Raw genomic sequence first — 17,143 nt, forward strand, 5'->3', positions numbered from 1 at the left:
GAATTTTTACCAAGGTTATTCCCTCCTTTCTACAGAAACAGACTTTAAGATATAACTAACATCAAGTATTTATAAGGATACAGGAAGGGAAGACAGAAAAGTGAGATAAACACTAAAACAATCTCTCCTAGTTATAAAGCATCTCATCAGCTATGGAATTAATGTAATACTTCTTTAAAAATAAGTGCCTGTCCTTCAAAATGGCCTACCTTTTTTCCTTTTAAACTAGACACTTAAGTAAGTTACCTAGTGGCTACCTTCATTTAATTTCTCTAACAATCCATTTACAAAACTATCAGAGGCAATCTTCAGAGAAGAAAATATAATACTTATGGAGCAATTATTTAAAATTAAAAAAAAAAACTACCATTAAAATTTTATATGACTAAAGCAGTCCTAAAAAAAACAAATCTTATACACCATTAAACAGTTTTATTTCAAGAGAGAGCCCCAGCATTAGGAATCAGCGTGTCGTAGCAGGGAAGGTATGTGTGTGATGGCGGCACAGCATAATGGAACGAGTGTTGTGTTTCAAGTCCCAGCTCTTCAGCAGGATAGGTGTGTAAAATTAACAAGCCATGTGGCCTCTCTCAGCCCCTGGGTACACATTTTAAAAATGAGAGTATCTTCACAGACTCTGCTCACCTGACAAAGAAACAGTTCAGTACAGAGCAGGAGTACCATGATATTACGTTTAGTTGATTAAAAAAGTGTCCTATGGGGCGCCTGGGTGGCTCAGTCGGTTGGGCGTCCAACTTTGGCTCAGGTCATGATCTCGCGGTTTGTGGGTTCAAGCCCCGCGTCAGGCTCTGTGCTGACAGCTCGGAGACTGGAGCCTGCTTCTGATTCTATTTCCCTCCCTTTCTGCCCCTCCCCTATTTGTGCTCTGTCTCTTTCTCTCTCTCTCAAAAAATGAAAAAATTTTTTAAAAATTAAAAAAAAATAATAAAAAAAGCGTCCTATCAGTCACAGGATGAACGTTTAGTGGTAGGAAGAAAATTCTATTTGCCTTCATATTATGTTACAAATCATTTCTATCACCTGTAGATAAGTACCACTTTACCGAGGCTTTCAGATGACCTAACATAATTAGGAACAGTACTAAAAGTGACTATTGTAGTCCCATTCTCTTGGGAGTGTAAGTCAGTATAGCAAAATGGTTAAGTATAAAAGCTTTGGAATAAGATTTAGTTCAAATTCTAGACCTGTTCCTTACCAGATATAGGTTCTTAGCTTTCTCAGTCTCAGTTTCTTGATTTGTAAAACTGCTAAGGGTTTAATGGACTTCTTTGCACAGAAAGAATTCAACAAAGACTAATTATTCCTATTAAGTAAAGGTTTATTTTCATAAATAGATCCAGTACTATGGTTAACCAGAAGGGTACTCAAGAGAAGGTCATTTCAAAAGTTGCCAAAAGCAGAATAAAGCTTTTCAAAGTCAGCAAAACTGGGGATGGAATAATAAGTCAAGAGGTTACCTAGGAAGTAACAGAACGGACGTTATAAGAATTGATGATAGCCTTCTGACAGGTAGCTAACTCTCTGGCACAAAATGAAGACGACGTTCCAGGATGCTAGGATATATATGAAATTATGTACAAGATGTGAACTACACAAAGGTGAAGATTAGGAACAGATGTTGCCTTCCATGAGTTTCCACATGAGGGAAGACAAGTAGCCTAGTTTGTACTGCTCATTGTGTCAACATGTAATCACAGTACAAGTGGATTTTCAACCCTCCTTCCAACTCTGTATTTCAACATAAGGAGAACAAGAAGTATTTAGTAAGACCATGCTTCCCAACAGCATCTCCGTCAGTGTGCCAAATATGTAACTAGGGGAAACTATGTTCGTTTCCTTCCATTATTCTAAGGTTCCTGGGTACTTGTGCTCAGAAACAAATTACACGGAGAACACCAAGCTACCTACACGCTGTAGGAGAAGCAAAGATGAGAAGGATGGACAGTATCTGTGGAGCCTAACTCTAGTAAGAAAATTGAGGCACATATACATGATTACTATTTTAGAAAATCTAAACACCTTTCAAGATGCAAAGTTCTCAGGAGATTCAAGAAAAAGCAAGATTAGGAATGGAATAGTCAAGACAGACTACATAAGAGGTGACAGGATAGACTTACAAGGATCAATGACAGCCTTCCGACAGGTAGACAGCCATTTGTCAGGAAAAGGAGAAGAGCCATTCCGGGGAGGGGAACATCAAGTAACCTAAATGTGGATGAGGCAAAAGGTATATAAAATGTGAGAAGTAGGTTAGGGAAGCCGTGAGTACACTGGACAGACATTTTTAATGCCAGTGTGAGAAATCTGTACCCAAAACCAATTTCAGAAGACACCTAGTACACATTTACAACTACGGAAGTAACACTAGAAAGAGCATCGTGAAAGATTTCTGTTTGCTTGTTGCTGGATCCTCACACGGAAGGCAATGCCTTATCCTAGATCACTCCAATTTATAACGAGCAATACTAAAACCCTACCCAGATTTCCTCATTCATGACAAGGAACATGAAGAATGAATACTTTGAGGCAAGGCAAGCAGCAGAGTATCCCTCAATTTGTGTTAGGGTCAAACTTCAAGGCACAAAGGCAGTATATAGGCAGTTGGGTAAAAAGAGATGCTCAGGTCCCACTCCCCTAATTCAGTCTGATCAGTAATTGTGTTGAATCTGTAGTTTTTACAAGTATTCCCAAAAACTCATTCTCAGATGGTCCACAGGCCACATTTTGAAAAATACTGCCCTACAGCAAGGTCCCCAACATGGCACCAATATAACTGGGCCGAAGAACAGGCTTCATCATTGAAGATGAATAATACATACCCAGATAATGTGGAGCCCAGCATACTTCAAGTGAGATCCAGGCCAGCACAACGCCCCTAAGGTGGTAAAGTCCCTGAACTCCAGGTTTTGTGCCATCCCAATTATGGTCATTTCTTCAATTATAATCATGTAGACAAATTAGGCGAACCTCTTTACTAGAATTCTGGGCTTAAGAAATCCTGAGAAAACAACTCCAATTTCTAATATGTGAAAGAATTACTGGCAGAAATTATTACAATCAAGAAATATGGCAGGTAAATGAAAATAAAAAGTTCAGTTTGCTGGCAGTCAAACCAAAGTAAATATCAAGGGGTTTTTTAAGTCCAAGAATAAAATATAATCTAGATTCAATTATAATTAATTAGAATGAATACTTACTTAAACTCAAATTTTTAAGTGACAGGGTACAGGACAGGGAAAGATGTAAGAAGGTACAGTAGCTCGTCTCCGAGATCCCTGCCATCAATCCCCCTGCCTAACCCCCATCCTTCCCACACTTGTCTCCCTTGCACCTTTCTGGATAAGCTATTTTCTCAATGAGAGGTAAAGTCTATTTCACCATTTTCTTGATTTGGGCCAGACCTGTGATGTCTCAAACCAAGAGAGTACAGCAAAAGTAACACTGCATGGTTTCCTAAGCTAAGTCAAAGAAACCGTGTAAGCTTTGGCCTTTGGCTAGGTCTTTGAGAACTTTTTCTGGGAGAAGCCAGCTCTACCATCTGACTACCCTGAGGCCACTATTAATGAGGAAGCCTAAGCCTGTCAGGTAGAAAGACTGTGTGAGACAGATGACCAACCCGCCCTCATCTATTCCAGCCATTACAAACCAGGTATCAGACTCATGACAAGAAATTTTTACGTCCTGGCCACTATCTGACCACAACCTTATGAGAGACCAACCCCCAAAAAGAAATGACCAACTGAACTGAGTCATATAACATATAAGCTGTTGTTTTAAAACACTATGCCCCGGGGTAAATAACTGGAACAGTCACGGAAACCTTCACCCTACCGCATTTCTCAAGTTTTCTTTATAAGAACTTGCTTATATTTACTGCTCCCCACAGTCCTCAGCACCGTTGTTAAGGCTTGTCTGATAGGAATGCCACCCAAAGGGAATTCCCTAGTCACATACAGAGCAGGGAGGGAGAGAGAACACTGCTGTTCATGCTAATCCAAATTCTACCTACTTTGGCAAAGCCTAGCTCAAGTGTCACCTCCTTCCTTATCAGGGGCATATGGGGGTGACCCTGCTTTGCAGGGATTTTTCTTTCCTTAAATAAAGTCTCTGCCACTCCCTTAGCATCTATATATATTATATATTAATTTTTAGTAGATATCCTTGAGATACTTTAACTTTCTTAAGAAACACAAGTTCTTATATCCCTTTGTATCTCAGTGCTTTACACCATAAGGTACTCAATAGATGTGGCATTTGTGAATATGTCAATAGGACTTTTTTTAACTTATAAAGAAATGGGTTTAAATAAAAGTTTGTTTGGGAAAACTAAATAAAGCGTAAGTAGCTATACCTCCCCTGAAAAGGACAACTTTTCTCACATACCCACAGGTCGTTTCCTCACCTCTTTCAGGTCAATACTCAAAAGTCAACGAGGCTTTCCTTGCCCACCCTACTTAACGCTGCACCCCACCATTGCCTTTCAACATTCCCATTCCCTGTTTCATTTTTCCTCATTTCACTTATGATCTAATTTACCACTCTTTTACTCTTATATAATATTTGTCAGGCTTCCACTAAAGTGTAAGTTCCATGAGCACAGGGATTTTTGTCTGTTTTGTGCACTGGTGTACCCCATGCCCAAACGAATACCTGATAGTTAATAGACAGCCAACTGTCACTGTTGAATGAATGAATGAACACCAAGAATGGGTACGTCAAAAGTCTCTTATTTCAAACAATGAAATTATCCCCTTAAAAATAATGAAAACTGCTTTTACAGTTGGGCACAAAGTGCCCTACGTCAATTCCCTGGAAATAACCTTAAAACTCCTTCAGGTTTTCAGTCAATACCTGGTTAGCTTGACTTCTCCCTGTTCATCAACAATCACTTTTCTTTTAGCAAATATGGCACAAGATATTTCTGGACCATATCAGCAATTCAAGAACAGGAATTATCAGAAGATGAAAGTGTTGCAGTATTACAATCTGTAGGCACAGTCACCAAGTTAAACTATTTAGCTATATACATCTGCATTTCCTACTAGAACGTAAAGGTACTTGCTTTAAAAGAATCACCCATATATAAGGGATTCACTTATAAGTTAATTCACCCTATTGTTTAATGGCTTTAACTGATTTCCATTTCTGCTTCACTTGTTTCTTTCCCCACACAGTGTTTCTGTTGCATTGGTTTAAGCAAAGACTGGGTTGCTTCCTAACAGTCCTGTATTTCTATTGGTCTGCTCAGTTCTTTGGCAAGTTCCATAAAATGTCAGCCCCTATTAAACTTTACCCTACAGGTTATATCATCAGTTGATAATGACAGACTACTGAGTCACTATATTCCTTGCTGACTGCACGGAAGGTGACAGGTCAGTCAAAGATTACTCTAATACCCTGCAAGAGTTCCTGTCTGACCTTGACGTACCCTTTCGGACAAAACCCTGCACTTACACCTGCCTATGTGACAAAGATTTAAAGGAAAAAAAAAAAAATCAAGCCATAGCGTCTGTGGAGCATACCAGTAATTTACGTTACTGAGCAGAGAAGAAAACATTAGTTTTCTTTCCTTCATACCCATACACCTAAATCATTGTTATCGTCACATCTTTATATCTAAGGAAAGGAAATGACACTACTTTCAGGATCTGACTGAAATCCAAACCTGCCATTTAGAACCTTCCTCAACCTGACCTCCTAGTCATCATTTCAGTCCAAAGGAAAGCCCATTTCCTCTGCATGAACTTCTCAAATTCCTCCAATTCAGAATTTCTCTCCCCCATTCTCATAGTGGTTACTTACTCCCAACACTTCTTGCTATTCACCAACAAGTTACTTATGTATCTACTCCCCTAAACCTGAGAATCCATGGAGTTAAAAGTAAGATTACACGGAATGTGTTTATTAGCACAGTGCTTAAGGTTTGTAGCCACCCAATAAATGGTGAATTCTCGTACTTAAAAAATTCCCCATGGTTAAATGCATTCCCTCAATCAAACCTTAAAAAACGGCAATTACTATATCAAGTACTGTGTTAGCCACTAAGGATCAAGGATTGCACACTATCCCAGACCTCTGGGACTGTTTTCATTTTGCCTATCCAGTCTCTCACATACTTTTTGTAAGCCCAGTTCAAACGCTACCCGCCCCCAACCACTCAGCTTATGCGCCTTCACAGACTAGCAATGATTTAAGAGCAGTGCCTTGAATCTCTCTGAAGAAACAGTGTAGTAAAAAACACAAACAACAAAAAAGGTTGGGGCGGAGGGCAAATAACGTGGAGAAGCGCAGATGTTGGTGTTTGTGTTCAATAAAGCTTATCTCCCTTCCTCGAAAGCGCTAGCACCGTAATTTGCCCTGAAGGGCCGTGGAATGGGGCAACTGGAAGAGCAGGGAGCGCTGCGGTGCGCGGCGCGCCGCGGATACACCTGCCGGATGTGCGGTCCCCCCGACGGAGACGCCCGGGTCCCCCTACCCGCGCCGGACCTCACCTTGGTGGTCGTAGACGCTAATGTAGGAGATGCCCACAGCCATACACCACACCACGAGGCTCGCGATGTCCGTGAAGCTGGGCTCCTGCTCCTCTTCGGTGACCACCAAACCCATGTGCACTGGCAGCTTCTCCAGGGAACGGCCGTCCGCGCGCCAGCGCAGCCGGGGGTGGGCGGCGGCCGGGCCCGGCCTCCCTCGCGGATGCCGGTGGTGACGGCGGTTCCTGCCGACAGCCGGGGGCTTGCGGAGCGTGAAGCCGAGCGGCGCTAGGACCGCGGCAGAGGCGGCGCGGCAGCAGCGCCGCCAGATCCAGTTCCAGGTGCCGAACCGAACGCGGAGCCAGGAGGTGAGCGTGCGGTGCAGGCAGAGCAGAGCGTGCAGCACCCGCCACACCAACTCGTACAGCCCCGTCATACTCCCGTGGCGTCCAGGCGCCCTCTCCTCCCGCCCTCCCACACCCGCGGTGCGACGGCTTCTTATCCAGCCCTGCGGCCGGCGCGGGCCATCACTCCACGTTCCCCCGCCCCCCACGCCTGAACCCCTTTCCACTGCCAACACCTCACCTCGCCCCCGCCGCCATCTTCCTCCTGCCTTGGCAGCCCCGCCCCCACTAGTACATGGACAATTCTGATTGGTCGATGCGGAACTCTGACGCGACTTCTGAGTCCGAGGATGTGGCCTAACCAGACGCCGCGAAGGAGAGCGCGCTCCTGGGAACTAAGCGGGTTGGGGACCGAGGGCGCCCCCTAGTCGTGTGGAGAACGAGGAACAGACGCCGCCAACCCTTGCCCGCAGGACTCGACAGAAAGGCACTTGTTTGTCTTCAAGGTTGGAATGGGCCACCTCAGGCACTCCGCGTCCCTGGAGGCCTTGGGCGTCTTCTACTGCCTGTCTCCTCGCACGGCCCCGCCAGAAACGGTTGCTAAGGGATAAAAGTGGCCCAACTGGATTACATTACATTGCAAACGCCAGAAAGAACCTAGGAACAGAAGGTAGCCCTCAGCAAGTGCTGATGTTGGGGGTCAACGAGGGTCCTGGAAAGGAGGGGTGCGGAGACAGAAGCGTGCGCCTTACGGAGGTCCTGCTCCTGTTCTTTAGTCAAACCTTGTACCTGAGGCTAATTCTTCCCAAAATGTGAATGAGGATCTTTAGGAGTGCTCTTGAAACATAATTCTGCCTATGTCCTCCCCCTCTAAGTGGAATCTTTACTGGCTGTCCATTGCTTAATACAGAAAAGGGGGTTCCGCGGCCTGGCAATCCAGCCAGTTTATTGTTTTGTTCGTTCAGCACGCGATCGCTGACTACCAGCATGAGCGACCTGAGTAACCACCTCTCTCTGGTGGAAATTGCCCATGCAGTGACATCATCCCCTTCACACAGGCTCATGTTCCAGCCCACCTGGACCACAAAGTATTCCTCCAGGCCAATTCTGTACCTGCAGGAGTTCTGTACCTTTTTTGCCCCCTTTGCTCTCTTGCCTTCTCCTTAATCCCTGTTTCCCAAGTACGTGTTGCCCGAGCCCCAACCCATTTCCCAAGCATCATCGTACAGGCCAAGTCCTCGGTGAAAATTCTCTTGATCTCCTAGCCTGAAGTCATTTCTTCCTTGTAAATCTCACCACTGTTTGCAAATTTCATGGCTCTACTTATTACACTTTCCATTTTCATATTCAGTTTACCCTTGAGGAATATGGTGGGTTAGGCTGCCAAAACTCCCCTCCCCTCAGTCAAAAATCCTCATATAACTTTTGACTCCCCCAAAACCTAACTATTAACAGCATACTGTTGACCAGAAGCCCTACCAGTAGTACAAACACTGGATTAACACATATTTTCTATGTTATATGTATCATATCCCTTATTCTCATAATAAAGCTAGAGAAAAAGAAAATGTTATTAAGAAAATCATAAAGAGAAAATACATTTATCAAAAAAATGTATCAAAAAAAAATCCAGTAGGAGTGAACCTGCACAGTTAAACCTGGGTTGTTCAATGTGAATATATATATAAATATATATAAAAATATAGATAGATATTTATATATATATAATATTGCATGTTACATATAGCATGTATAAAATAATTGCATTTTTGTAATGCCTACCTAGTCTTTGTTCTCTCAAGCCCTTTTTCCCACGGGAAACATCTGTTAACTTCTTGGCCACATACCTTAGTGTTTCAGTCATTGTCACTTTTTGGACTAGTCTCATTGTCCAAGACTCACTTCATTTTATTTATTTATTTTTAAGAGATGCTTGAGAGTTTTAATGTTCATTTATTTTTGAGAGAGAGAGAGAGAGACAGAATCCAAAGCAGGCTCCAGGCTCTGAGCTGTCAGTACAGAGCCCGACACGGGGCTCAAACTCACAAGCCGTGAGATCATGACCTGAGATGAAGTGGGACACAACCGACTGAACCATCCAGGCTCCCATCACTTCACTTTATTTTGAAACTGGAGGGGCACCTGGGTGGCTCAGTCGGTTAAGCGTCCGACTTCGGCTCAGGTCATGATCTCATGATTCGTGAATTTGAGCCTGTTCATGGGTTCAAGCCCCATATCGGACTCCGTGCTGACAGCTCAGAGCCTGTAGCCAGCTTCAGATTCTATGTCTTCCTCTCTGTCTGCCCCTCCCCTGCTCATGCTCTGTCTCTCTCTCTGTCTCTCAAAAATAAACGTTAAAAAAAGAAACTGGAATCTCATGTCCATGTCAAAGTTTTTCTCCCTTTGGCAGTTCAGCCAGAGGAAGTAAGGGCTAAGCACCAGGCACACCCTTCACTCCCTTCTACATCTTTCCGGACCCTCTGTCTGGTGATGGACAAAGAGGAGGGAGAGAGGAAAGGCAGTAACCAGGAAAGTCTGCAGTCTTCTTCCTCACTCGCCATTGCTGTTTATGTGACTACAGGATGCTCTGCTAAGGAAGCTCTTCAGGCACCAGCATCCTTCTGAAATTTGGCTGTGTATTCCAAAGGACAGCCCCCTACACACACACACACACACACACACACACACACACACACACACGGCTACATTTCTCTGTTCTACTCACCTCTATGCCCCAAAGTTTGCCACTTCTGACAAGACTAGAGGCATCAGTCTCATCTCTCCATGGTCAGCTCTCAGGTCTGCAGGCACATGCAGACTGCAACTTTTGTACTTCCTTGAATTGCAAACTTAAGCAAAGGGGTTCTAGCTCCATTTCTGTCTGACAGTATCCCACCACCCCCCCCCAACATGCGGATCCTGCCTCCTGTCCTCAATTGTTTGTTTTTTTCCTCCAAGAGTAACCGTAGGTAGGGTAACAGGTCTCTTGACTTCAAAATGTTCAGCCTCCTGAAAGGAGATAGGCAAGGGCTCCCCCCTTTTCTTCTTTGCCATCTTTCAGTAGGCTGAGAATGGAAGTGTCAAATTCCAGCTACTTCTCTGCCCTTAGAAGGAGCTGGATTTGGGGGCACCTGGGTGGCTCGGTTGGTTGAGCGTCCGACTCTTGGTTTCGGCTCAGGTCGTGATCTCATTTTTGTGAGTGCGAGCTCTGCGTCTGGCTCTGCACTGCGGTGCAGCATCTGCTTGGGATTCTCTCTCTCCCTCTTTCTCTGCCCCTCCCCTGCACGCACTGTCTCAGTCTCTCTTAAAATAAATAAACTGAAAAAAATGAAATAAAAAAGTAGGAGGTAGATTTGATGCCTGTTGTTTTCTGCCACAATTCTGGAACAATAGGAAAACATATTATCTTATTGTGTATATCCATTCAATCCAAAGCTTAAGGACTTATCTCTTTTCTAAAGAATTTCTAATTTTGTCACTTGCGAAAAAAAGAGAAAAAGCAATGAATGTGGCACTTTTAGGAATGGTAAGTGTTCATATAAATAAAGTATAATAGAAATTTTGAACTTCTTAAGCATAATTCCCATCACCCAAGTTCTACCAGGGACAGATAAATGCAGAAAGAATTCTACAGCCTCAGGAATATGGTAAGTCTCAAACATTATGGGGACAAGCATGCTGTGATTCCAAGTGTATGACATTTTGATATGTCACCTCGACATCCTCGTTCTATCTCAGTCAGGTTCTGATGCTTGCTCTCTCTCTTCAAACTGTTTTTTGGGTTTTTGTTTTTGTTTGCCATTTAGAATGCCTTGTAATTTTTATCTGGTGATTGGACATGATGTACTGGGTGGAAGGAACAGTCCTTTAGTAATGTGGTGTCAAGGTGCAGAGGGTGGGAAGCGTTCTGCAATCCTATGATCAGGTCTCAGTCTTTTAGTGAACCTTGTGCCTCTGGTTTGTGAACTCACAAGTATTTTTCAGTTCCCTAATCCACCCCCCGTCTTATGTGGGCCAGGATGACTAGACAGGGCTGGCATTGGGTATTTCCCTTCCCCCTAGATTGGATAAAACCCCAGTAATTTAGACTGTGGTAAAATAGTTTCTCTTGAGAGTACCCCCTGTTAAGAAGAACAGAATGCTCTGGCATCTTTCAAAATGGCTCTTTTTCTCCTCCTGCTGTCAGAAGCATGATATTTTTCCCCCTAATATTCACTGGAGAACCTGGTTGAGTTCCTGAAGGTGAAGCTTACCTAAGTGTGGGGGACCTCCTGTGTCTGCCAGCCCCTCCAGAGCTTTTAATTCTCAGACTTGTCCACTCTGAGCCTCTAGCAATTACCCATCACAGGTCAGATTTTTCTGCCATAGCACAGGTTCCTGCAGAGGCCTCTGCTCAGGGCTTTCTGCTCCTGTGATTCTCTGCATTCACCTGGCTCTCTAATTGGGATCTCACTTTCTCTTATGGATCAAAAAAGAGTTGTTGATTTTCAGTTCATTCAGCTTTTTTATTTGTGGCTGCAACAGATTGACAACTTCCAAGCTCCTTACATGGTGAATCATAAACTATAAGTCAACTATGAGTTTTTAAAAAGTTATTAGAACACGGCCACATTCATTTATGTATGAATTGTACAAATGTGTACTCTTAGGGCATTTACCTTAAAAGTTGACCAACCTGGAGTGCCCGGGTGGCTCGGTGGGTTCAGCATCCGACTTTGGCTCAGGTCATGATCTTGCGGTTCATGGGTTCAAGCCCCACATTGGGCTCTGTGCTGATAGCTCAGAGCCTGGAGCTTGCTTCACGTTGTGTGTCTCCTTCTCTCTCTGCCCCTCCCCTGCTTGCTCTCTCCCTCTCTCTTGAAAATAAATAAATATTAAAAAATAAAATGGGCACAGTGAACAGATCACCAACAGAAGAGGAAATGCAAAGGCTAACAAACATATAAAAACATGCTCAACCTCACAAGTAGTCAGTAAAGTGAAAATCAAAACAATGAGGTACTGTTTTTTCATTCATCAGATGGGCAAAAAGTAAAGACTGAGGGTAAAAGCTGATGACCAGGCAGAAACAGGTATCTAAAAACATTGCTGATGAGTTGATACATTTGGAGGAGGTAATATTTGTAAAATGATCTGATAGAATCGATTATAATTAAAAATACACATAACCTTTAACACAGGAATCCCATTTTGAAATTCCATCACATTTCCAAGGGAAGAATTATCATGGATTACTTTTCATATAATACATGGACCTTTATAGTCTGTCAGACAGTTTTATTTTCAGTGGCATTTGTGATTCTTTTTTTTTTATTTTTTTAAATGTTTGTTTACTTTTGAGAGAGAGAGAGAGAGAGACAGAGCACGAGTGGGAGAGGGACAGAGAGAGAGGGAGACACACAATCCAAAGCAGGCTCCAGGCTCTGAGCTGTCAGCACAGAGCCTGATGCGGGGCTTGAACCCACAAGCCGTGAGGTCATGACCTAAGCTGAAGTCAGACACTTAACTGACTTGAGCCACCCAGGCGCCCTGGCATTTGTGATTCTTTTAAAAAAGTGGTTGATAAATTAATCCTAAAGCAGAAATGAGTACTGTAAGTCTGAATAACAATGATCCAACACTGGGTGGGGCAGCCTGTGGGGAGTTTGTGTTGTGGGGAGAGAGCAGGTGGGAAGGAATGACGATACACTAGGTATTTTATGAAACCAAGATAGACTGGGATGCAAATACTCGAGAGGCAATGGTCAGTGACAGTTTTAAAAGTTGAATAATGGCTATTAAATAAAATCCTCTGTATTGGGTTCCTAAAAACAGTGTTTTGTGACAGCCTATAGAGAATATTGGAACAGTATTCTACCTTAGAGGAAAAACATAAAGAAATCCATCATTCGAGCTCTTTCCTGTCAAAAACAGATACCATCTGGAATAAAGGTAATCCTTGAGCTCAGAGACAATGCTAGTAATGTTACAAAATCAAACTGTTAAGATAATCCATTATTATTGCTGGAATGATACCAGGAAGTTCCACGAAGTTCATTCTTACAAAATTGCACTTTGGGGGCACTTTTACACATTCCCTGAGGTTTCAGACTAATAAGCTGGCAAGAATCCAAGTCTTAACATTCACTACACAATTATATGATGGAGAAACATTGAGTTTTTGGTTGATTTGCAAAGATAGTAGTTTTTCATTTGTGTGCATATTTGTTTAAGCAAATTCAGCTAAGAGCAAAATGTCTAATTAACTAAATGATGGGTGATATAACTGAACCGTGACCTCTGGCAAAGTAGAGCTTTAAAAACATACTGATTATTCTGTTTCTCAGGGCTGGTGAAATCTGTATAACCTGTATTTAAAAGGAATGAAAAAATTAAATAAAAGGGATGAAAGCATTAAACGTCAACCAACCCTCTTCCACCCTTCCCCACCCCCACCCCCACATGGTTGTTTTACCAGAATTTTTGGCTACAGCCTCAATATCAGAGCATTATTTGATAAGGGGACATAGTGAACAACTATTAAAAAAAAAGAACTTCTTTAGAGAAAGGAGAGTTTTCTGAGCATTGGCCTTAGAGATATCTTTGTCATCTAAAACCAGAACATCCATGAACCATGAAGTAAGGGAAGAGATTCAGAGGTGCAACAAAGCAGAAAATTTGAAATTTGTGAGCCCCTTTGCAAAGGCATTAACAGAAAGCCTACACATCACAAGAAGGCAAGTCCAAAGTTCTTGCTATTGCACATATTGTGTAACAAAGTTATAAAGTCTGTGAGAAAAACTCTTCAAAGTTGGTAAATTCTGAGTATTTCTAAGTAGAAACTAAGTATGCTCCTGAATGAGAATATCAGCTCTGATAAAAGTAGTACATTTGCATGTGACCATGTGCATGTTCTAGAAAGGAGCTTCAGTGCTTTCTTTTCAGATCATTCATTTCAGCTATTTATTCATTTCCGTTTTTTCTCACTCCCTTTTCCAAGGGTGAGTAGAAGACTAGTCTGTCATCAAAGAACAATCAAGCCCTGCAGGGGGCAATTTAAAGGCTTCAACCAGGATTTGTATTACCAAGAGAACAGTCACAGTAGGAGAGTATTGACCAGGCAGTGGCTTGGTTCTGACTCTTGGAAGGTCTAAGCAGGCATGATTTGAAAAGGGAGAAGGAAAGCAGTGAGAGAAGAAAAATGCCTTCAGTATGGACACATGCTATCCACTGCATAACCTTTTGGGGGGGAGGCATTTGCATATGCTACTGTGTGATTGGCCTCTGAGGTATAGAACAATGTCTCCATTTGGAGAGACAAGCGGATTTGCAAATTTAGGGGGCAATTAAGGAAATGTTTTTCTTCCATATAGGTTTAATTCAAAAGAACGCTAGGAGGTATACTACAATCCCCATTTTACAGATGAGGAAACAGTGGCACTAAAAGGTAAAAGGAAAAACTAGTCTCTGGACATTAATCTCCCCTTTTCCTTATCTACCACAAAGTAATCCCTTTTTTCAGATATTAAATGTACCCTTGTGCCCAGGATGACTGCCCCTTCTCCAACTCCAATGACACTCAACCTACACCTGTCTTCCAGGATCATGAAGCATTATCTCACAATCTATATTTCACTCTTCTTTCTAAGTTTCACCTGCCTTATATCTCAACCTTGCCTGCTAGCTGTCTTCTCAGATTAGCAGCTAAATATCTGATTTTTAAAAATCTCTACATAAGTATAAATGTGCGATAATTGGGCCTTAAAATTTCCTGATCCTTTTCTACTTTGTTCTCCCCACTCTTTCCTTTTTCTTATTTCTTTTTCTTTTTTCTGTAAAGATATCAATAAACTTAATCGAGAGCCCCAAACTGAGATAGATAGTATAGGTAAATAGGTAAGTAGATCGATAGATAAGAACTTATATATATATATATATATATATATATATATATATATATATATACACACACACACTGTTATGGACTAAATTGTGTCCCCCAAGATCCTTATGTTAAGCCCTAACCCCCAATATGATTAGATTTGGAGATAGGACTTTTAGGGAGATAATTAACATTAAATGAGGTCTTAAGGGTGGGGCCCTAATCCAATAGGACCGGTATCCTTACAAGAAGAAGAGACAGGAAAGATCTCTCTTTTTCCATGTGTGTGCACACCGACGCACACACAGAGGAAAGTCCATGTAAGGACACAGAAGAAGACAGTGGTCTACAACGTAGGAAGAGAGGCCTCACTAGAAATCAACCCTGATGACATCTTAATCTTGGGCTTTCTAAACCTCCAGAATTGTGAGAAAATGAATTTCTGTTGTTTAAGCCACCTAGCCATAGTATTTTGTTATGGCCACCAGAGCAAATAAATACACATACCTTATGGAACATTTTACTATTCTGGACATTGTGAGTAAAGTGTGTCCTAAGTGAATCTTACAGCAAATTCTGTAGTAGGAGTATTGAATGGAAGTAAAAAAACAAAACAAAACAAAACAAACAAAAACAAAAAACCCAGGTGCAATCAAGTTCCATTTCTCCCACTTTCTTTTTTCTAAGTTTATTTATTTATTTTGATGGAGAGAGTGGGGGAGGGGCAGAGAGAGAGGGAGAGAGAGAGAATCCCAAGCAGGCTCCTCTCTGTCAGTTCAGAGCCCAATGCGGGGCTCAATCCCAAGAACCATGAGATGATGACCTGAACCGAAATCTCGGAAGCTTAACTGACTGAGCCACCCAGGCACCCCTAGTTCTGCCAGTTTCTATGTTCGTGAACCTGACAGTGACTTCACCCCTATGAGACTGGCTCTCACATCTGTAAAAGACTAAGATTCTTTCTCAAGGCCCTCATAGCTTGGAAATTCTGATTATTAATACCCAGGCAATGGTAGTGGGTATATATTATTACATATCACAAATCACTGGTTTTTCTTAGAATTATAGGTCAGACACATCACAAGAGTTGAAACCCACACCATAACAAGGAAAATCACGTAAGAGTTCCTTTATTTCTGTACTTCTATGCTTTATGTTATTGGGAAACCTGTCACTATGCCAAGGAGTTCTAGAAGCCACAATAAAAATAGGGCTCTTTTCCAAGGAATGTCAATTTCATAAAGATTTTGGGAGAAGAAAATGTGGACATAAAGCAAGTAATACAAACTCTGCACAAAATTTTAAAACATGACACTTTGGTGAAAGTTCAAGCTTCTGGTGGGCATATTACTCATCCACTCAATCTCTACTATTTCCTTTCTCTGCCTTTAGAAGCATTTTGATGGAAGTCTTTGTAAAATGCTGCAATAGGTAAATCTTACTAATCAGGAAAGGAGCCAATTTAGATGGGGTTTCAGATTTATATGCCTGTAGATTTTATTTACAAGTAGATTGATAGAAAAAGATTGCTAGTAGATTGATAGAAAAAATACTGATTGAAAAAAATTATTCTACAGTCACACCTCTATGACCAGACAGGCAATTCTCAAAAGTATGCAGTTCATCAAAAGGAAGGCAGTGTGGGATTGTGGTCAACTCAGGGAAAATGGACTGTAACTCAAAACACAACTCTTTTCAGGGAGGCCATTATAGGGACATCTGTAATATTTAAGGTGCCAGTTTATCTTTCCCTTTTTTTGGTTTCCCTTTGGTCTTGATCAGACTGTCCCACAAGACCTACTGTCCCTTAGCAGGGATGAACATGTAACCCAAGTTAAGCCAATTAGCCTCTCCTTCTGAGGATATGACTCTTGAGAAGAGGGAAGCAAACACTGGTAATAGCAAGAGCTCTTCATTCTGCACAGAGAACCTCGAAGAAGCTGAGGGCCTCTCCATTACATCATTCTGTCTGGGAGCCTGGAGCAGTTCTGATCCCTGTTCTTCCCAGATTCTTCAGTTTTCCTTTGATTCTGTGGGCTATTCCCAATCTTTCTAATACTTGCTTGCTTGCCTAAGTTGGAGTATGTCTCTATTGCTTACAGTCAAGAGCCAGTAGTGTAGACCTGCAGGCATCAGCTTCATATACAAAAGTCATCATCTTATGTGAAAAAATGAGCTACTCTATTTGCAGGAAGTTAGTGAGATGGCAATTTATTTGGCATTATTATTTGTGTAGATTTCAGTATAAAACACTAATTACCTTTTAAGTGGAAGGAATCTTATATCTTCTTACCATTGTCCCTTTCTCCTTCCCTCCCCCCACCTCAATTTACTTCAACTCTGATTTCATTCTTTTTTTTTAAATTTTTTTTTAATGTTTATTTATTTTTGAGGCAGAGAGAGACAGAGCATGAACGGGGGAAGGTCAGAGAGAGAGGGAGACACAG

The 17,143-nt window shown here is 42.0% G+C and overlaps 1 protein-coding gene across 1 annotated transcript in view; it reads right to left on the bottom strand.

The window, feature by feature from the left end:
- Positions 1–7,020, bottom strand: part of NUS1 (NUS1 dehydrodolichyl diphosphate synthase subunit) — a 29,127-nt gene extending 22,107 nt beyond the window's left edge. The window contains exon 1 of the mRNA XM_047102526.1: positions 6,513–7,020. Coding sequence (XP_046958482.1) covers positions 6,513–6,927 — 415 coding nt within the window. The 5' untranslated portion in view covers positions 6,928–7,020. The remainder of the gene's footprint in view (positions 1–6,512) is intronic.
- Positions 7,021–17,143: the final 10,123 nt, after the last annotated feature.

This window comes from Lynx rufus, unplaced genomic scaffold, assembly GCF_022079265.1.
Source record: "Lynx rufus isolate CCGP_SWC_20201006 ecotype Redwood Valley unplaced genomic scaffold, mLynRuf1.p SCAF_6, whole genome shotgun sequence".
NCBI classification, from domain to species: Eukaryota; Metazoa; Chordata; class Mammalia; order Carnivora; family Felidae; genus Lynx; species Lynx rufus.